Here is a 20,814-nt window from a genome sequence, read left to right as displayed (position 1 = left end):
AGAAGGGACACTTGCTTTCCTCATGTGGGATTTCTCTGTCCACAGGAGAGCAAAATTCAGCAGAGCTGTCAGTGAAGGGCATTTGAGAGTTATGTCCAGCCTCATGGGAATCACTTAGGTTGGAAAAGCCCTCCAGCACCATCAAGTCCAGCCTGTGCCTGATCCCCACTTTGTCACCAGCCCAAAGCACTCAGTGCCACATCCAGGCCTTGCTTGGGCACCTCCAGGGATGAGAACTCTGTCATCTCCCTCGGCAGCCCCTTCCAAGGCCTGACCACCCTTTCAAGAAAGAAATTCCTCCTGATGTCCAACCTGACCTTTCCCTGGCACAGTTTAAGGCCACTTCCTCTTGTCCTGTCCCTTGTTCCCTGGGAGCAGGGCCTGACCCCGAACTGGCTCTGAAGTCCTTTCAGGGAGTTGCAGAGAGTGACAGACAAGATCCAGAACACCTAAACTGTGTAATCCTGCACTTATGGTAATCAAATAAACATCCCTATTGGGTTCAGCACTGCTCTTCATTGCTCACCAGTTGGTAATGAAAAGGAGAGAGAAAAACAGTAATTTGTCTTGATTTGTTGTATCAAACCTTCAGGCCCTGCTGACCCTTGACTTGGGCCAAAGGTAGCGAAGTTCATGAGCATGAGTAAGGGCACAAGCACAGGAGTATTGCACTGGCACCTTGTAGGTCCTTTGTCTCCTCTCCTACCTCTGGCCATTCCTTCAGGGGACTTGGATGGTTGTCTGAGCTGTTCACACATTGAGGTAGGACCTGAGTCTCTCTAAGAATAATGCATCTGTTATCAGTGAATGTGTTTGTCTGTGACTCACATGTGGGTAAGGTGTGTTTGCTGTTATAACAGCTCTTGAAACTTTATGCAGGTAAATTTAAAAAGCCCCATATCCTCATGGCTAAGCTTCATGCCCAGGAGTCATGGAAGAGGCAATTTTCCCTTGGGCCTCTTGAAATACTCTGCTGTTCTTTTCCAGCCAGCCATTTCCATCTTCTTCATGGTTAAAATCCAGTTCATCTTCCTGCCCCATCCCTCCTCATCCTCCCATGTCCTTCTAGCAGTGTCCTACAGCACTTTCCTGTTCTGCTGTCGCTGTGTTTCAGCCTCCTGGCAGCATCTCCTGTGCCTGTGGTAGTGTCCTGTCATTGCTGCTGCTGTCTCTGTGAGTAGAGTGGAATGGTCTTGGGGCGGGAGTGGCTTCTGTTCAGCTGGTGAAGCTGGAGAGTTCAGGTAAACTGGGAAGAGCCTTTCTTACAGCAATAAAGACATTCACACAGTGCTATTCACGGAGTCATAGAATCACTGAGGTTGAAAAAGACCATGAAGAGCATCAAGCCCAAACTGTGACTAATCCCCACCTTGTCACCCAGCCCAGAGCACTGAATGCAATTCCTTGGACACCTCCAGGGATGGGAACTCCATTGCTTTCCTGGGCGGTCCCTTCCAATACCTGACATGAAGAAATTCTTACTAATGTCCAACCTGAACCTCCCTGGACACAACCTGTAGCTGTTTCCTCTTGTCCTGTCACTCGTCTGTGAGGAGTCCAATCCCCACCTGGGTCCAGCCTCTTATGAGATTGAGCTTTGGGGCAGGTTGGGAGAGGAGGATCTGGTGACTGGGTGGTCCCAACAGGGCAGTGTTGCTGTCAGGAGCATTCTGCAGTGACTGAGAAGTGCACATGACCTGTTCCATCCCAGCTGTGCGTGGTCCCTGGAGGTGTCCCTGGTGCCAGCAGCTGGAACACTGTCTATGCTCTGACACCTCTGGGAGATGTACTGTGCAGGTGCAGTTCTGGCTTTTAGAGCCGAGATATCTGCCCCGCTCCTTCCCACAGGAATCCTGTCTCAGGTGCCCTGTTTCCATCTCCTCATAGATCTAGCAGAGGATCTTGCCCAGTAATTCTTACAGCCAAGCTAGTGTTGGCAGCAAGGATGGAGAGGGTGGTAGGAGACGACTTCCACTTGCCTTTTGAAGCCTACAAAGGAATACAAACCTTACTTAGCTCAGAGGCTCACTGACAGAATTCCAGCAGGGAAGAGATGTCTTGAGCCAGATATATCCACAAATCCAGGAATATCCATATCCTGCCTCAGAAGCTCATGCTGGGTGACAGTGACATGACAGCTAGGTGAAGCCAGCAGTGTGCAGTGGGTGTCTCCCATGGATGCATGGACGTGGCACGACAATGTCCGAGATGCTCTGTGTCACCTAAGGTGCTATTGTAGGTGCCCTAGGCTCCTTCATACCCTCACTGCTACTTTGGCTGTAGCTCATCTGTGAAGGAGCTTTTCCACAAGGCATTTCATCCACTCGAGGCTGTGGCGCCAGTGGCATGTGGAGAATGGTCCTGGCGTGAGATGGAGAATGGTCCTGGCATGAGCTGTGGTAGGGGAGGCCTTGCTGTCCTGGACAAAATCCTTGCACCCTTCTCCTGACCCTGCATGTGTGAGCATTCCCTCAAGGTCTTGCATGGGATTCTATCTGCTGGAATACTGGCGAGAGGAGGGGAAGGAGAACTGGGTGCTGGGACACAGCCAGAAGTCACAGTACTGTCCACAGATAAGGCAGCAGCTGGCATTGCTGGTGTTCTGGGCACAGATGCTATCCTGGCTCTCTGGCACCACTGACCACGAATCCCAGCTGTATTCTGGAGTTTGGTTCCTAGATGAAATATTTGTGGCAAAAGTCTTCTAGCAGGGAGGTGAGTGTGCAGCCCATGGTGCTGCCTGGTGAGTGCAGAACCCCGTGTGTGCCCCAAAATGTGCAGAGAACAGGCAAATCCCAATGGATAGTCCCCTGCAGTTCCCTGACTGCAGCAGGCTGTGCCCACAGCCAGGCTGGAGTCCCCGCCTTTGCATTTAACAGCTCTTCCTGGTGTTTTGATCCAGGAATTCTTCATATTTTTAGTGAGTTTCTGTAGCTTTAACATATCCCACCTGTAGTAAGCTGAAGAATTCTTGTTCACTTAATCACTTACTTGTACAGAAATCTCTGTTTGAGATGGAGTGAGCGGGACTCCTTGTAACAGTCAAAATGTTGACACACTGCAGCTTTATCTAGTGGATTTTCATTTTGCATTTGTTTTTTACAGTAATGCCTGTTTGCTTTTTGACTGCTTGGGATGATTCAACAACGGTTTCCATAAAACTCCCCGCAGTTACTCCAAGCTCTTTCCTGTTCATTAACGGCTCACCTAGAGCTCATCTCTGTGTAAAATACCTGGATATATTTTTTCATATTTGCATTTTTTCATATCTTGTATCACTCCATCACTCAGTAGCATGAGATCCTTTGCTAGACTGTTTTAATATTTACCAACTTGGATTTTTATGTGTTAAGAGTTTGGTCATTTCACCATCCCTGTCATTTTCCGTGTGGTTTATGAATATTTGGACAATGCAATTTGCCTTGGGACTGTCCTGGTGAGTTCATTTTAAGGGCTGCCCCACTTTCTTCTCTTTTTTAGTCCTGAAGATCATAGAACTGTGGAATGGTTTGGATTGGAAAGGATCTTAAAACCATCTCATCCCACTCCCTGCCTTGGGCAGGGACATCTCAGGCTGTTCCAGGCGCCCTCCAGCCTGGCCTTGGGCACTGCCAGGGATCCAGGGGCAGCCACAGCTGCCCTGGGCACCCTGTGCCAGGGTCTGCCCACCCTCCCAGGGAACAATTCCTTCCAATATCACATCTAACCCTGCCCTCTGGCAGTGGGAAGCTATTCCCTCTTGTTCTGTTGCTTCAGGCCCATATCCAAAGTCCTTCTCCCTGGGCAGTACTGCACAATATTCCATTGTCTTCCATACCCTTGACCTTACAGAAGAACAGAAGAGGAGACACCAGAGTCTGGCATTCATGGAACTACCTTTAGTCCTACACTTACTGTCTGCTTTGAGGAACCCTGTGGCTCTGTGAACCATCCCTTTCCTTTTCCAAAGCTCTGTTAGTTCTTCCCTTCTTTTCATAACCTGTTTTTTTTTAACCTGGCTTTTCTTTTGACAGGAAAGTCAGCATTATCAATCTGCTATTCCCTGCATTGCTCTTGACTCCTTCAAATGCACTTTGGTATTTACTGTCTGCAGTTTTTCTGGGATTGTGGTCAATGTAGTGAAGAGTTCAGTCCAGGATTTTTCTCAAGCCCTTTGGTGAACACTCTCCTGTCCTGTTCTCTTCCTGTCTTTTCCATATCAGTCCTAGGGGTTGGTTGTACCATTTCTCCTGCCACTTCAGATCAGATCAAATTTTGATTCCTCCCCCATGTAGAAAGCGTGGGAAGTGCTCCGAGTTCCCTTACAGAGAAAACTGAGGAATTTCTCCAAGTCCTTTTTCAGCCCTTGTCCCTCAGGACTCCTTGGTGAACAGAAAGGAGAACAGAAATGTTTAAAGGCTCACTGGGGAGGAAAAAAAAAAAAAAGCACAAATAATCTCATTTCCATAGGCATGGTTGATTCAGTGAGAATTAATAGGTTCAGGCTGGAGCAAAACTGACTCCAGTGAGGCACTGCAATACACTTTCTGATGTGGAGGAGAAGGGAGTCCTGCAGTGAGTGAGGAGTCTCCCCTTTTGGAGGTCTTGAAAACAGGTTGAGCAAGTGTCTCAGAGGAATGCTTTAGGTCTGGCTGATCCTGCCTTCCGGCAGCAAAGTGGGCTGGATGATCTCTCAGGGTCACCTTTTTTCCTCCTGTTTTCTACACGAAGCTCCCAAGTGAGAATCGTGCACCTCTCCATGCCTGATTCCCGGGGACCTTTCCCCATGTTTCTGCTGCTCAGTGCAACCTGTGATTCATGCTGGTGTGAACTTCAGTATTTTAGGAGTGGTACTATGGACAGAAAAGGTAGAAAATAAAGAGAAGCCATTAGGTAAGGAAACAAGAAACCAAAAAGGTGATGTCAAGAAGACAGGGATGAGGAGGAGCTCTGTGTCTTCTCCAAAGGCCTGACAGGAGGGATGTGGCGACAGAGACAGATGCAGTGACAAAGCCAGGGGTCACGGGCTGACAGTGTCTTACCAGGGCTGGGGAGTGGGCAGAGCTACAGGGCTGAATCACCCAAGAGTGGGTCCAAACCCTGCCAGCTGATCCCAGCCCATCACTGGGATCCTAGGAGCACAGAGCCGGGCAAGGATTATCCTGGGAGAAGGATCTGGCAGGACAGCAATGTGTCTTCCACCAGGCAGCCTTAGCTGGAAGAGCATAATAACCCCTGAGGTCGCTCTGCTGACTGGGAGCCCCTGGGAGCAGGCTGTGCTGGAACAGGAGTGTGGTAGGATTTAGGCAGCATGTGTGAAACCTCTCTGATTTTGGGTATGAACATACCCCTTCTCTCCAACAATGGGATTTTGTTGTCTCCTAGATCAGATAAGGGTCTGTAAGGAGCTGTGGCCCGGTGGCTGTGGCAGTCTGGTGCTGCAGAGGTGCCCAGCCCAGCAGAGAGGGGGATGCCCTGCCTGGGAGCCCATCTGCAGCCACAGACCAAGGAGGGAGCAAGGGATCCTGACTCTGCAGCTGCAGCCACGCTTGGGGCATGAGTCCTCTGCACTGAGAAGTCTCATAATATTTGTTTTTCCACATCATCCTTAGATTATTTTCCAAGTCTGCTCTTGTCCTGTGAGCACAGTGTGCAGCCAGGATCCCTCGCTCGTAGTACCAGGAACGGGGCAGTGGGAATGCCAGGAAATGCTGTTGAAGGATGTAGAAAGTAAGAGCCATGTCTTGCTGCTGTGCTGCTGTTGGAGGATTTGACTGTACAACAACAAACAGGAGAAGGAGCTGATAGGAGAAGAAGGAAGAGGTCTCTGGAGCAGAGATGAGTGGAGTGTGTGGCTGTGGCAGATGGTGCCTGTGTCCCCACCCCAGGAATGTCCCTGAGCTGCTCCTGGGCATTGCAGGATGCTGAGAAGTCTCCTGGGCTCAGCCTCCAGCCTGAACAGTGTCTGTGAGGGACTCAGCACAGAATAATGAGGGTCCATTATTCTGCCTCAGCTGCATGGACAGCTGCCCACGTGGGAAGGGTCTCAGGTGCAGGTGCCAGCAGGTCTTCTCCAGATTTTTCATCTGGGTCTTGCTTCAGAGCAGCTGCCAGCATTTTCCATATGCTCCTCATGCACATTTGGAGGTGCGGCAGCTTGGCCCATTGCTCATATTCCTGGTGTTCATCATTAATCATGGTGGCCTGGGTTGGAACAAACCTTAATGCTGGAATCTTGTTCCACCCCCTGCCATGGGCAGGGATGCCTTCCACTGTCCCAGGCTGCTCCAAGCCCCATCCAGCCTGGCCTTGGGCACTTCCTGGGGTCCAGGGGCAGCCACAGCTGCTCTGAGCGCCTTGTGCCAGGACCCCTCGCCTAATGCTGGGATCAGACCCAGCAATCCTGGTCACAGAGAGGCTGCTCTGAGCTCAGCACACAGGACTGTCACTGCCCCGTGAGTGTCACAGCCAGCATCAGACACAGCTCCAAGGTCCTTCCCAGCTCCCCCAGGCTCCAGGAGCGGCATGGGGAAGGTTCGGGTGGGGTGCCTCTGAGCTGTTGGAGCTATCCTGAGACGCACTCTGCAGTTCCTGTTTGGTGTTTTTCTGAGGCTGTGGCAAGCACATATTAACCCAAAGCCATGATCACATCTTAACCCGAGCTCCCAGCCAGGCAAGCAGAGCACAAAGCGATGTTCTGGGTGAATCCAGCGGGATCACGGGCACTTGGATGCCGTGTTGGTGTTGGTCAAGGCAGCAGCTGTCAGTGCTCCAAGGGAGCAGTCCCTGACTGCTCCAAGCCATAACAGATCCCAGTGCTTCCCTGAAAACCTGGATTTCTAGAGTTTGTGGTGCTTGGCTTGGTACAATTACACTCTATCTGATGTCCTGTAGTCTGAAGTCTAAGTTGTAGCATCCCATAATGGTTTGGATTGGAAGAGACCTTAAAGATCATCCAGTTGTCCTGACTGCTATGGGCAGGGACACCTTCCACTAGACCAGTGTTTTGACAAAAGGATACAAACTTTTACTTTAAAATATTTCAAATGTCACTGAAATCCTTTGCTTTTACTTTGGTTTTAAGCAATTCCAGACATGATTAGAAGTTGGATACAAATTCACAGCCACAGACATTTGCACTAGGCACTAGAACTAGTTGGTCTCCGTGCTATCATCCTAGGACTTGATAATTTTAACTTACTTTCATGGTTTTGTTAGACCTGTTCTTGTTTTGATGCCCAAGACTTGGTGCTACCAAAAGCAGCTCCATGGCTTTGTGGTGCCTCCCAACTCTGCAGTGCTGGGTTCTCATGGATGTTAGATTGGTGCTGAGTTGAATCACTGCACAGCAGCAAAAAGCCTCCCCATGACTGCCTGCAGCATTCCTGTCACTTTTCTAATGGGTATAACCCTGGGATTGAGGGGATTGTCTGCCAGCCGCCTTCCTGGGAAGCCCAGTGCCAGGTGGGGTCAGTGGGGCGCAGCTGGAGGCCATAGAACTTGTGGTCTCCAGCTCCAGAGTCCAGCCAGGCTCTGGGTGGTAGTTGGAGTGGCTGGGATGACACCCAGCTTGGGCAATGACTGTTCTTTTGTGTCATTCAAAGTCTCTGGCCTGGGCAGGACCATGGGATGTAACAGTGTTATGGTGACACCCAGCAACAGGGGGTCCTACACCTCTGGGCAGGTCCAGAGGGTTTGCAGGGTGGGCTTGAGCCCCCTTTGCAGTGCTGAGCCCCAGGATCTGAGTTTCCCCTTGCTTTTGTCCCGCAGTCCCACCCACTATCCCTGTGCAACACCAGTGAGGATGAACACACGGAATCGGGATTCATCACCATTGTCAAGCTGGAACAGCCGGATCGGGATCCCAACCCCTGCCTGTCCCTGGCCAACAAGGTAAGTGCAAAAATGCCTGAAATGGCATCAGCCTGGGAAGTGAAACCTGTGGTGCAGCTGCAGCAAAGAAAAGGGGAGGAGGAGGCAGCAAGGTAGGAAAGAGCTGTTGGGAAGTAGAGGAAAGGACAAGGACAGAGCAAGGTCCTTGGCAGAAGGGGTCCTTTGGGAGAGATGCTGTGCCAGCCATCCCAAACACCCATCCCTTGGCCTTTTGGACTGCCTGACTTTGTAAAAGGTGTGTAGTTCCCCCTATCCTGGCAGCTCTGGGATGGTCAGACCTTACCCAACATCCCACACTCTGCTACCCAGTAGCCTTGTACCCCTCCTGTTTTACAGCCTCACATTGCTTCCTCATCTGTGTGATTTGTGTTTCTCTGTGTTCTCTGCCCTGTGGGAAAACATGGACACAGAAAACATCTTCTGTGGCTCTGTTTCCAAAAATAATGCTGCAATACTTCACTGGATGAGGCATGGGAAGACTCAGTGCTTAGCAGTGAGATAAATGCAGACCAGCTGAACTAGTGGTGGGTCATGACTTGTTAACAGTTCGTGCTCTGGGAGATCTCAGAGGTCTTTGGATCAGGCACCTCAGTGAAATAGCACTTCCTGTGCCAAAAGCTGAGGTCAGTGGTCCAATTTTCTGGTAATAAGGAAGTCAGATAGGAACAAGGGTTGTTTTAAGCCTTAAAATCTTTGTGATTCTGATTAAGTTGCATGGATAAGGACGACATTGGCTTTTTCTTTTGATGGTCTCTCTACCAAATGTTGGGTATTTTCATGCTTGTGCAAGTGTTGTACAAACATGAAAACCCCCTTGTTCAGCTCTTCTTGGCTTTACCTGGATTGCCTTCAGGTGATTTCACCCTGTTGCCTTCTTCCTGCTGGTGTTATTTGGTGGGGATGGGGACAGGGTCCTTTTCCATGTTCCCTGCAACTCTGCTGAAGAAGGCAGGCAAAACTTGTACCCAGTGTTTTCTCCTGCACAACAGGGTGTTTTCATGGAGGATTTGACATCAAAGGTAAGGAAAGGGGTGTAATGCCATGGTGGATTTGCCATCCCAGGGCTGGTTCCCCCTGGCTGTACAGGCAGACAGGCAGCAGTACCTATCCCTTCCTGGGTTGCCCAGCCCGAATGTGGGATGCTGCTGCTCTGGAGCTGGTGCCAGATGTTGGCATGAGCCAGTGTGATGGAGTTGTCAACCTGCTGTCAGTTCCCCCACTCCTGGAAAATGGCCTGGGCCCACCTGGGCAGCGTGTGACAGACACGAGGAAAAGGGCCGGGCAGGTGACGTGACCATGACATGACGGTGGTGCCAGGATGCCCCAGGATGTTTGGTCAGTGCAGCTGCTGTGGAGGGTCATGAACAAGAAGACGAAGAAGCTGCAAAGGCCCATCTTCCATTTCAGAACTTTAAAAGGTTTCAAAACTTGGGCCATGTTGGATGGAGCTTGGAGCAATCTGGTCTAGTGGAAAGTGTCCCTGGCTGTAACAGGGGGTGGAATGAGATGAGCTTTAAGGTCTCATGCAGCCCAAACCATTCTGGGATTATGAGATTCTGTTTCACTAGTTTTGTCCTGCATCTTTGAGACTCTGATCACAGCACTGGCAGTACCAGTGTGTTATAAGTCGAAGGATTAGCTGAGGAAGGTTGGCACAGGGGGGACAAGTCATGGAGCATTGCTGCACTCTGCTCATCCACCTGGATCCCTTCTCCAGGACTCCTAAACACCCCAAAGCAAACAAACGCTCAGTTCACCTGGTGGCCTGAGATCACTGGCCATCAGTTACCACTACTCTGTTACCAGAGCCAGATCCAGCACTGGATTTTGATATCCAGCTGTACATGACAGCACTTGCAGTCCTGCAGGTGTTCTTGCTCTAAAATCTCACCAAGGGAGGCTTACAGTTCTTCTCCCATAAACAGGGGTAGTTTAGCCATGAAATAGAGCAGATGCTCCTTAAGCTGGTGACATCCCTGGACCCTGCCTTGTATCATGGATCCTCCACACCCTGCAATTCCTCCCTGTCTGCTTCTCCAACCTCCTGAAGCCTCTGCCAAGCTCCCTTCCTCTAACGTCGTACAGAGAATCACATAGTGGTTGGGACTGGAAGGGACCTTAAAAGATCATTGCATCCTAAGCTGCTGCCATGGGCAGGGATGCTGAGAGCACTTCCTCAAAATCCCAGGACCATACTCCTCCTCTGGAGATGGAGTGTAGCTGGGGATGTGGCTGGTGTTGAGTGGAGCTGGAACCCTTTTTATCTTGGCAAGTGTGTCTTGGGACAGAGCTTTGCATGTGGAATTGCGGGGCTGTATCAATGATGATAAAAATAGCCATCTGCAGAGTGTTATCACAACCTCTGCTTCAGCTGTCACCCAGCCAAGCCCTGCACACGGACAGCCCTGGCCAGCCCAGCATGAGGAGAGCTCCACCAGCCACCTGAGGCACTTCCCTGCTTCCTAAATTCTGTCACTGCTTCCGCTTCCAAAGCTGAAACCAGCAGGAAAAGCATTAGAGGAGAGGAAGGCATGGGAAGGACCTCTGGAATCAATTCAAAGTGATTTTTTGTTCTTTCTGATCATAATTTGTAAATTTTTTTTGGTTTTATTTTTTTTATTTCTGAGTGAACCAGTGATTGCAAGCCTGGTTATCAGACTGCTGAGACCTCCAAAATCATCCTGTAAATACCTATTTGCACCAGAATTGTTTCAGTCCTAAAAGAGGGAGCTCGGCTGTGCCCTGTGGCTGAAGAGATACAGCGCAAAAACAGCTAACACTGAGAAAATTAGTGTATCAAGCAAATTGTGAAAGGCTTCAACAGAAATACAGAATATCTTGAGTTGGAAAGGAACCCCAAGGATCATCCAGTCCAGGCCCTGTCCCTGCACAGACACCCCAACAATCCCACCCTGTGCATCCCTGGAGCTCCTGGAGCTCTGGCAGCCTCGGGGCCGTGCCCATTCCCTGGGGAGCCTGGGCAGTGCCCAGCACCCTCTGGGGAAGAACCTTTCCCTGATCTCCACCCTAAACCTTCCTTGCACAGCTCCAGCCGTTCCCTGGGCCCTGTCTCTGGTCACCAGAAGTTGTGTCCTTTGCAACAAGAGTCAGAAAGATGCTGGGAAAAGTCACTTGTCCAGTCTCAGTTGTTCATTGCCCCATAGTCAGTGTCTTTAGCAGGATAAAATAATTGTAGAGCTGCTTGTTGTTCATCAAAGCCTGACTATTGGATGGAATTCACTCCCTGAAAGTCCTCTTCCCCTGAAAGTGCTGACAAACACTGGGGTTCCTTTGATCCTAGGCAGGACCCCAGTCTCTGATCCCTGTCCCGAGCCTTGATTCCACTTTTCCAGCTTCCCCATGAGTTTTAAATCAGCAGACCAGAGCCTCCACCTCTGCCTGTTCCCAACCAGCTGCAGCTCCATTCCCATCCCTGTACCCAGACCCGGGCCCCCCACTGCTCCTCGCCGAGGTGACCCGGGAGCAGGGATGGAGCTGGTGCCCCTCGGCCATGCCGGGAGTGCCACATCCCTCGGCCTGGCAGCCTCCCGGGCCTGAGAGCGCGGCTGGGAGCAGGCAGTGCCCCACGGCCCCAGCCGGCTTTGGCAGTGCTGCTCCTGTTTGCTCGGGACGCGCGGATCAAAGGGCTCCGCCTGAGATACCGCGGGCCGGCCCAGCCCAGCCCAGCCCAGCTCACCTTCCATCTCCCGGGGCTGCCTCTGCCTGCCCGGAGGGCTCCAGGGGCTGCCTGGGAGGAGGTGGGTGACCCGCGAGCTCCTGGCTGGTTACCTCAGCAGGGTGGCATGTGTGCTCAGCGGGGTGGGTCTCTGAGCTGTCCCTTCCCTCTGGGAAGGCCATGGAACTGGCCTTCCCAGAGGGAAGGGACAGCTCCCTGAGCAGACCTGCAATCCTGGCTCCACCTGAGCTTCCCCCTAACGAGCAGGAGGAACCAGCGTGAGTGGCAGTCAGGCCCTTTGACAACCCTGGTGCTGCCAGGTGACAGGGGACCTGTGGGAATTTCTGCTGTCCGTGGAGGTCAGCAGGGCTAACAGGACTGCACATCCCTCCCCAGTAAATCCAGCTCTGAAACAAGGGAGCAGCTGGCACGCGGACAGCTGGGGAATGGTTAGGTTTGTGTGTTGCTGTGACTGCAACGCCACCAAGTAATTCACCTCCACAGCTTTAGGAAGAAACCACCCGTGAGCTGCGGGGCTATGGCACTGCAGCCCAACATAAGTCAGGAACCGAGGTAGGAATAGTTTCCTCAGTCCAAACAGGTGCTTCTTTCTCCTGGGAAGAACCCAGGAGGCAGACATGGATCCAATGGCAGGTATGGACACAGGGTACAGTACAAAATGTCCACCGAAGCTTCTGTTGTTTTGGACAGGCAAAGCTGGCAGGGGAGCGTGGAGCCCGTGCGATCCTTTTTGACATCACCGATGATGAAAGTGCTGCTGATCAGGTACAGACCCCAGTGATACCCTCAGCTAAAATACAGTGCTCCTGTCCTATCCGGAAATGTGCTCGGGGCAGGACCCCCCAGCCACCAATGGGAAGTCCCAGGAGAATGCTGCTGGTGTTGGGTGTTGGCTCTTACCCCACGCAGACACTTTCCATGGCACATCCATGCTCTTAAAAGACATTGTCTGGTCAATCAAATTTTTCTGTGAGGAGCTGGATGCTTCCTCTTGGGAAGTCATAAATTTCCCCATCCCACATAGTCCAAACAACCCAGTGTACCCCAGGAAAGGTGATTTCTCAGGTTTCCAAGCCAACTTGCTTTGCTGTTGGTGCAGGTTTAACCTTGGTTAGGATACCTGCAAAGGTCCCTTTCCCCAGCACTGTTGTCATCTCTGGAAGGGAATCAATTCCCCATCCAGATAATCCAGGGGTATGAAAAACATCCAGTTTTAGGTAGGGAACAGACAGGGGAGCTGGTGCCTGACCTCATCCAAGTTCTGGGCTGACTCCTTGCTGGATCCATCCCTCGTGGCTCTTTCATGCACTTACGTCTTAATTTCTGGTGCCAGAGAAACACAGCAGGAAATGCAGGTCCATGAGGTGATGCTGAGGTTGCTCACATCCCACTCTCTGATCCCTACCCTGAGCCTTGGCTCCCACTTTTCCAGCTTTCTCATTTGGTACACAAAAGCCAAGAGCATCAAACCCTATCAACAACTCAGAGCCTTCAGCCTTGCCTCCATGGTCTTCTTGACCATCTGCACCTCCATTCACATCTCCATCCCTGTCCACCGACCTTTGGATTCCCCCAGGGTATGGGAAGGGGTTACTGGGTCTGATGGCCACCCTGATCCAGGTCAGTGTGGAGGAGAGCAGGCTCGCACACCTGCTGAACCAGCCTGTGCCGTGCTGCCTGGACCACAATGGAAAACTGCCGGTGTGACAAGCAGTATATCCTTGGGGAGGAGGGGAACTGGATGGATCCAGAGCAGAGGAAGCATTTCTGTGGTGAAGGCAGCACTCAGCAGTGCTGTTGGCACTTTCACAGAGAAGAGGAGGGACCAAGAGCTCTTGCACAGGGGCTTGAAAGGAGCTCAAGAGACATCAAGAAATGGCTGGTTGTGCATGAGGAGTCACCAGCAGGGAAAATGAAGAAATCCATGCTGGAAAATTGATAAAAGAGAAACATCCATCTGATTCATCATAGAGGGATAGTGTAAACTTGGGGGAGCAGTTCAGTCTCTGAAGTGTTGCAAGAAGTATCATGAGGAATGGACATGCCTTGTTTCAGGCTGTTTTGGATCAGCCCTCACTGTGTTTGTTTCTTTGCAGCTGAGGAAGCCCAGAGGCCTGAGCCAGCCTGTGGTCCTAATCAGGGGCCACGACGCTGAGCTCCTCATGGGCGTTGTGAACAAGAACAGAGAGGCCCACGTGAAGATAGAGGTCAAGGAGCCACCAGCTTGGGTGAGAGACACATGATTCCCACTGCCTCCTGTATCCTCCCTCCCAACCTTCTAGGCTTTCCCAGAGAGGCTGAGCTTTCCTCCTCAGGGATGGAGATCATGGCCTCTTGCAGGAATGGTCTTTAGCATTCAGACCTGCTGCAAGTAAAAGCTCAAAAGCATTTTCAGCTTACTTAGTTTCTTTTGCTTTAATGTCATGAGTGGGGCAAGGGGATTCTCTGTCTCTTCAAGTAAGACCAAGCCTTGATTTTCTCATCTTGTGCTGCCTTAAACCATGGTCTCAAGGGAGCTGAGATGCTGCAAGACACAGATACTCTGTTCTTGTATGGATGTGCAGAAAAGACTGAACCATTTTTAATTTTACCTGTAAAGAACGAAGAGGAGGAGCTTGGCAAAAGGATTAGGTTTCCCAAGACTGATGGTCCAGAAGAGATGGCGATTCCCTCAGCCTCTAACTTCCACCAAGAGTAATTTCCACACAAGAATAATTTCTGTCTTGCTTTATCCAACAGCCAGACTACGATGTGTGGATTCTTCTCACAGTGGTCAGCACTGTGGTCGTCATCATTTTGATTTTTGTTGTCCGCACCAAGTGCCAGCTGAACAGGACTCAGGTAGGGATCTCATGGAGCAGACGTGTCTGAGCAAACAGGAATACAGGAAAAGCAGGAACAGACACCTTTTGGGAGGGGAAATGGGCAGAGAGTGATAGGACAGGGAGAACAGTTTTAAACTAAGAGGAGAGATTTAGATTAGAAGTGGGAAGAAATTCTTCCCTGTGAGGTGAGGGTGGTGAGAACATGGCACAGGTTGCCCAGAGAAGCTGTTGGTTGCCCCTGGATCCTTGGAAGTGTCCAAGGCCAGGTTGGATGGGGCTTGGAGCACCCTGAGATAGTGGAAGATGTCCCTGCCCTTGGCAGGAGAGTGGAATAAGATGAGCTTTAAGGTCCCTTCTAATCAAATCCATTCCTTGATTCTATGATTGTATGATTTAGTATTCCTAATAGAAATTAACAAATTAAATAATCATCTTCCTAGAGTCAGATGTATTTCCATATTTGAGACTATCCCATTTGTCCTATAGAGAGACAATCCTTTGGGGATCAAAAATTCAGCGCTGCTGAGTGATTTGAATGTCTAGGGCCAGATGTCTCCTGCTGGTGACAAAGCCTACTCTGGTTGAGCTTAGCTAGAAAGTCACCTCTGCAGATGGGTATCGTCCCCACGTTTCTGATAATCCCATTTTGAATATGGGAGGGCAGAGTAAGGCTGAGCCTCTCCTCAAGCCCCGTCTGTCTCTGCAGGACTCGGTGCAGCAGCAGACCCTGCAGGCCATTGGGCAACTGGCCACACGCCGCTACCAGCCCCGGGCGCGGCCGGCCCCGCGCTGGGACTCGGCCAGCAGCTGCAGCTCCGCCCCGGTCTGTGCCATCTGCCTCGAGGAGTTCAGCGAGGGGCAGGTAGGGTTTGGGCAGGACTGCTGCACTCATGGCTCTGGCTTCCCTGGTTGGGGGGGGTCAGCAGCAGGAGCTGAGCATGGCAGGAGCCGGAGGCCTGTGAGATACTTCCTTCTGAACTCCTGAGTGCTGGAAAGGGATTGCATCCATGAGGTGTGCCTGCTCCTGGGCTATAAAGCTTCTGCTGAAGTCATGTCTCCAGGCAGGTCTCCAGCTGTGGCTGTGGGGTAGAATGCCCATGTTGAAATTGGGTTTGCTGCTCCAGAGCACCCAGCCTGAAATCTCCCTATTCCCAAGGGCTTGCACCACTCTGGATGTTCACAGAGAAGGACTGGAGGTGCTCCACAGCCTCCTCCATGCACATGTGGGGAGGGATCTGAGGAGGGCTGCAGATCCCTCACTGTTAGACATGTGTCCGTCCTTCAAGGCTCACTTCCATCAGGAAGGACCCATCCAGGTCTTGGAACATGGTTCTTCTTGCTCATCCTCCTCCTCTCCACTTCTTTCTAGGAACTGCGGATCATCTCGTGTTCCCACGAGTTCCATCGGGACTGTGTTGACCCTTGGCTGCAGCAACACCACACATGTCCGCTTTGCATGTTCAATATTCTTGGTAGGGCTCAGACACAGCATTTCCTGGCTGAGGACAGGGTTGGGTGCAGGATTGTGCCCAGGAGCTCCAGTTACTCTTGGGAGATGGATTAGCAGGTCCTCGTGTCCCTGTGCACAGAATGGACAGGGGACTGTGTGCATGGAGAGGACTCCCTTGCCTGTGAGCCCACCAGGGTACAGCAAGGTGATGGGCTTGGGCTGGGATCAAGAGGAAGGATTCCAGTCCTGAGACCTGTGGGGAAGGGAAGGTGGGATCTGGGGGTCGCGGCAGCAGGGAGAGTGTGCAGGACCGTCAGGGTGGTTTGGTGGTGGCAGCAAGGAGTTGCAGAATATGGGTGGGACGTGGGGCCATGGTGGGAGGGCAGTGGAGCATCAGTGCCAGGGTTGCTGCAGGTGGGCTGTGGGACGTGTGCTGGATACTCCCTTCTGGGCTGTGGGATGTATGCTGTATACTCCCTTCTTTCTCCACAGCCAGAGACTCAGGGGACCAGGCCATGGCTGCCAGCTCCAGGCTGGTCCCTCAGGACATGGAGCCTGGGCGGCGACTCCACCTTTTCCGCCAGCATCCGGGACATGCCCTTTACCACCTCCCACAAGCATATCCTCAGAGGAACCTCAGGAGCTTTCCTCCAGAGCCATCCCACGGCAACCCCTTCTTCCACTCTCCAGAGCTCTCCCAGATGGATTTTGGCACCATCCACTACATGCCCTACAGACCAGCCACCTCCCTGCTGGCCTGTGGCCACGTGGCCCCGCTGGCCCCGGGCTTGCTGGGGCAGCAGCACCCCAGCCCCTCCGCATGCAGGCAGGCGCTGCCACCCCACAGGACATGTCCCCTTCAGCCTCAGCCCCCCTGTCTGGCACCCAAGGCAGTTGTGGCACAGAAGCAGCACCGTGTGCCCACCCTGCGCCGAGGGCTTGGCCATGGGCACCAGCACAACAGCAGTGGCTCTGGGGAGAGCTATCTCACAGAGCACAGCGGGTACCTGGCCGACGGGCCAGGCAGCGACTCCAGCTCGGGGCCCTGCCATGGCTCTTCCAGTGACTCCATGTTGAACTGCACAGATGTCAGCCTGCAGGGCATCCATGGCAGCTGCTCCACGTTCCGCAGTTCCCTCAGCAGCGACTATGATCCCTTCGTGTACTGCAGCTCTGAGGGCCCCACCACAGACCACGGCCAGGAGCAGCTGCAGCTGCCCAGGGAGAGGCGGCCCCGGTCCTTGGACCTGATGGTGCCCGGAGGGGCTGCTCCGGCCAAGCCCCAGGTGCTCAGCCACGTCCACTACCACCACCACCAGCACCATCACTACAGGCAGGACGTGGAGTGTCCCCCTGGGCGGGCCGGGCAGGGGCCCGGGCCACGCAAATCCCGGTATTCTGGGGCCAAGGTTGCCTTCCACAGTGCTCGGACACAAAAGAGGGCTGAGAAAAGCCATCACTCACAGCAACCTCTGGAAAGCAGTGCCGTGCTGCAGGAGGCAGCTCCAGCAGGCCAGCCAGCCTGTCCCCAAGAAGGCCAGGAGACCCCTCATGCCCCTTCTGCTTCTCCAAACAGGCTGGACTTCAGTGTAGATGCCAACAGACAATTGGGAGCAGCTGGCACACCCCCTGTCCTGCTGCCCTCCAGACACAGCTTACAGAGCAGGCATCACCGAAGGAAAAGAAAGTGTCCCCTGGAGCCCGACCCCGCTCTCCTGCCCAAGGACTCAGCCGAGCCTGGAGCCTGCAACACTCACCTTCCTCCCAGCCACCCCGCTGGCTACCGCTGCTCTCCCGAAGCCCAGCCCCTGATCCCAAGCGCTCCCCTGCCCAGCGGCTCCCAGCCACTCTGGAAGTGTTTAGTGCCACAGTCCAGCTCCGAGCTGAGGAAGCAGGAGGAGGGGTTATCAGGACGGGAGAGAAACCGCTCAGTTCCTGCAGAATTCTCAGGGACGTGCACCCCCAGACACAGTCTGAGTGTCCGCCTTCACTGCCCATCTCAGCACGGTGGTCAGGGTAAGTCTGGCCTTCGCCTCTCCTGGCAGCAAGCAGATGAATGAGGAGGGGGTTTGCTGAAGGAACTCCAGCTGTCAGGACACCTGGTACCTTCCTGATGGGTTTTCCTACAGGAGCACTGACTGCAGGAGCATTCCAGAGCTCACCTGTGAGGGTGGTGGCCTGAATGATGAGCACGTGTGTTAAAGAGTGCACCAAACCCTGAAATACTACAACTGAGAAATAAGGTGGCTAATTCTAATTGAACATCTCTAGCAGCTGGAATATCTCCCATAGGAAGGGGTGGGACCATGTTTTTCAGTGTCCTTGTACCAGTTTTGGGTGTCTTACTGGCAGAGTTGTTACGATTGAGGCTTTTTGGCCTCCAGTTGTTTTAGCCAAGCCCAGCTAACTGGAATCAGTGAGAAAGGAAGTGTGTGTGGCCTGGGGTAGTAGAACAGACTAATTGAGTTGCTTGATTTGCACATCCCTCATTTCTCACCTGCCTCTGTTGCGTGGGAGTTGCTTTTTAGAGTCTTTTGGAAATCAGATGTAATTAAAGTTTGGCCCTCTGCCTAACTGCTGCGCTCTCTCACAAAGAGAGGGAAAATGTCTTTGAGACGAGTGTCTTTGAAAGAACCTGAGTTTAGCTCCCAGGTCTTGCTCTCTCAGGTCCTCTGAAGGCAGCAACCTGCAAGTCAGCAGGGACAGGTGCTGGCTGGGAGCAGAGCCTGGCTCCCTTCCTCGCCCTGCCTCTGACTCATTGCAGGTCCTCGGGCAAATCCTTTTGATTTAGGTACCAAACACAGATCTGGCTGTCTAATTTCTGTTATAACACTGGCCTTAAACTTGTGACTCACTGTGCCCATTGTGCCACAGAGATAATTACTTCCTCCCAGTGCTTGTCTATCCAGCCCCACCCCACACCCAGGCTGCCGGTCCTGTGGAGGCAGCGGGGCAGGGGAGGCTGGATGGGCATGGTCCCGGCTCCCTGCAGCCTTCTGGCCCCCCCGACTCCCAGAAACAGATATTTTTCCCAGGTGCAGAAGTGTCTGACACTGCACATAGGTGATAGGGAGGTTCTTCCAAGACCTGGAGGGATGCTGGTGTTTGGAGAGATAAGGAGCATCAGGTCAGAGATGTCTCTGGTTGCAGGGAGCTCGGAGTGCTGATGCCCTCCCCGGGTACCCTGCATGGGCAGAGCCCTCCTGGCTCAGGGCAGGCTGCTCAGGGCTTGCTTTGAGCTCCCAAATGAATCTGGGAGGGCTTCAAGAGCAGGAGTCTGTGCACCTAACACAGGGTGCTATGCATTGCAAGGTCCATGCCGGGATGCTTCTGTGTCTTTGGAAATGGTCCCAGTGGCCCCAGTCTGTGCCCACCTCCTCATGACCCTCTGACCCCACCCAGAGCCAGTGCCAGCTGCTTTGCCAAGCACACCAAGCCTTCATTTCCTCTTCCCTCCCCATTCCAGCAGGTAGAAGGACCAATGTATCTGAAAGTGCTATGAATCTATGTCTGTTTACTGCAGTAGCTTCTATGGATGCTTTCAGGGCCACGCAGAGAGTCAGAATTCCCTTGCAAGATTGAGTGACTACACAGATTCAGATTTAACTTTATTAAGGGCAGAGGACAGAGCACAGAGCTTGTGCAGGGCTTATGCAGAAAAGTCACCAAGCTGAAAACATTGGTTGACATAACCTCTGAATTATAATCACATTGGTTCTTTATCTTGAGAAAGGTATAAATCAATAGAGAAGTTAAAAAGAGCAAAGAACAATCTCAGCAGACAGTCCCATGCAAGCAGGACACAAAACACAGACAAGGAGACCAAGGAAAAATGCATCTCTGCCTCCAGATAAATAGCATAAGGCTAAAAATATAAGTGGATGAATTAGAAACTCCAGCTTTAAATTAAAGTTTTGACATAAACTTTTCAGAAACCCAGTTTAAAAGAAAAGCAAACAGTGGGACCCTGTAATTCCTAGGTGAAATTACAGAGAGGGAAGTGTGTGTCTCTTCTGGTGGCATGGGAGAGACACTGCACTAAGAAGAGTGTGAAGTCCAGTAACGAGTGACACAAATTGCCCCCGAGTAGAAGGAGGGTGGCATTAGGCTTATAACACTGCGTCAGCACAGGCTGCAAAGAGGAGGCTACATAGACAGGAGAGTCTTGAGGATATTGCTAAAATAAGCAGTCAAAAGATGCTTTTGGGAACAGGGATCATGCACAACCCCAGAAAAGGGCTGGTCAAGCAGCAGGCCAGAGAGGGCACTTGGAAACTGCTGCTCCAGAGCCAAGGTGTGGCAGGAGAAGGAAATCAGAACAGAGCTGGATGCCAAGTGAAGTACAGAGCCATGGAGAGACAGGCCAGGAAATACTGCTGTGAACAGCTTGTGTAAAGCAGACTATTAATGCAAACAGTTTCAGCTGATTTGGAAGGGAGAAGGCTGCCTGGGGTTTTTCAGATCTAGGGAGTAACAGAAGTCTGAGGGATGTTCAGGAGCTGTAAGTGCAGAGCAGAAGAGCAAAATGCCTTTATTGCATTAGTGGTCACCAGGGGAGTGCTCAGGGAGGTTCTCATCTGGCACAACTCCATTCAGGGCAGGAGGGGCAGAATCCCTCATGAATGAAATCATCAGTTTGAGCACTTCTGAAATATAGTGGAGAGTAACAAATTGCCAGGGGTACAGATTACCCACTGGGCATCCTGCAGGGCTCGAGCACACAGCTGATAAATCCTGAATGTGGACTGCAATCTCTTATCCATGCCCAGACCGAGGAGGAAGGGCTGAGGGCAATATCAGCTGGAAATAGCTGAAGCCACAGAATGATGAGCCTGACTTTCCAGCCAAGCAAATTGTTAAAAATTCAAATACAGGGTCTGACTTGTAGGCACATGGCTGAATGTGAAAACCAGGGGAGGAGGCAGCCCAGTTTTTGTAGGGAGAGATAACACCTAGCAGATCTTTTAGGG

The 20,814-nt window shown here is 52.0% G+C and overlaps 1 protein-coding gene across 1 annotated transcript in view; it reads left to right on the top strand.

Moving 5' to 3' along the window:
- The window catches only part of RNF43 (ring finger protein 43), a 56,757-nt gene that overhangs the window by 31,864 nt on the left and 4,079 nt on the right, over positions 1-20,814 (top strand). The window contains exons 2-8 of the mRNA XM_041484903.1: positions 7,750-7,872; positions 12,260-12,334; positions 13,666-13,797; positions 14,309-14,410; positions 15,101-15,256; positions 15,764-15,866; positions 16,337-17,860. Coding sequence (XP_041340837.1) covers positions 7,750-7,872; positions 12,260-12,334; positions 13,666-13,797; positions 14,309-14,410; positions 15,101-15,256; positions 15,764-15,866; positions 16,337-17,860 — 2,215 coding nt within the window. The remainder of the gene's footprint in view (positions 1-7,749; positions 7,873-12,259; positions 12,335-13,665; positions 13,798-14,308; positions 14,411-15,100; positions 15,257-15,763; positions 15,867-16,336; positions 17,861-20,814) is intronic.

The sequence above is a fragment of the Pyrgilauda ruficollis genome, unplaced genomic scaffold (genome assembly GCF_017590135.1).
Source record: "Pyrgilauda ruficollis isolate IOZ18807 unplaced genomic scaffold, ASM1759013v1 scaffold69, whole genome shotgun sequence".
Lineage (NCBI taxonomy): Eukaryota > Metazoa > Chordata > Aves > Passeriformes > Passeridae > Pyrgilauda > Pyrgilauda ruficollis.
This window is presented reverse-complemented; position numbering and strand designations above follow the sequence as displayed.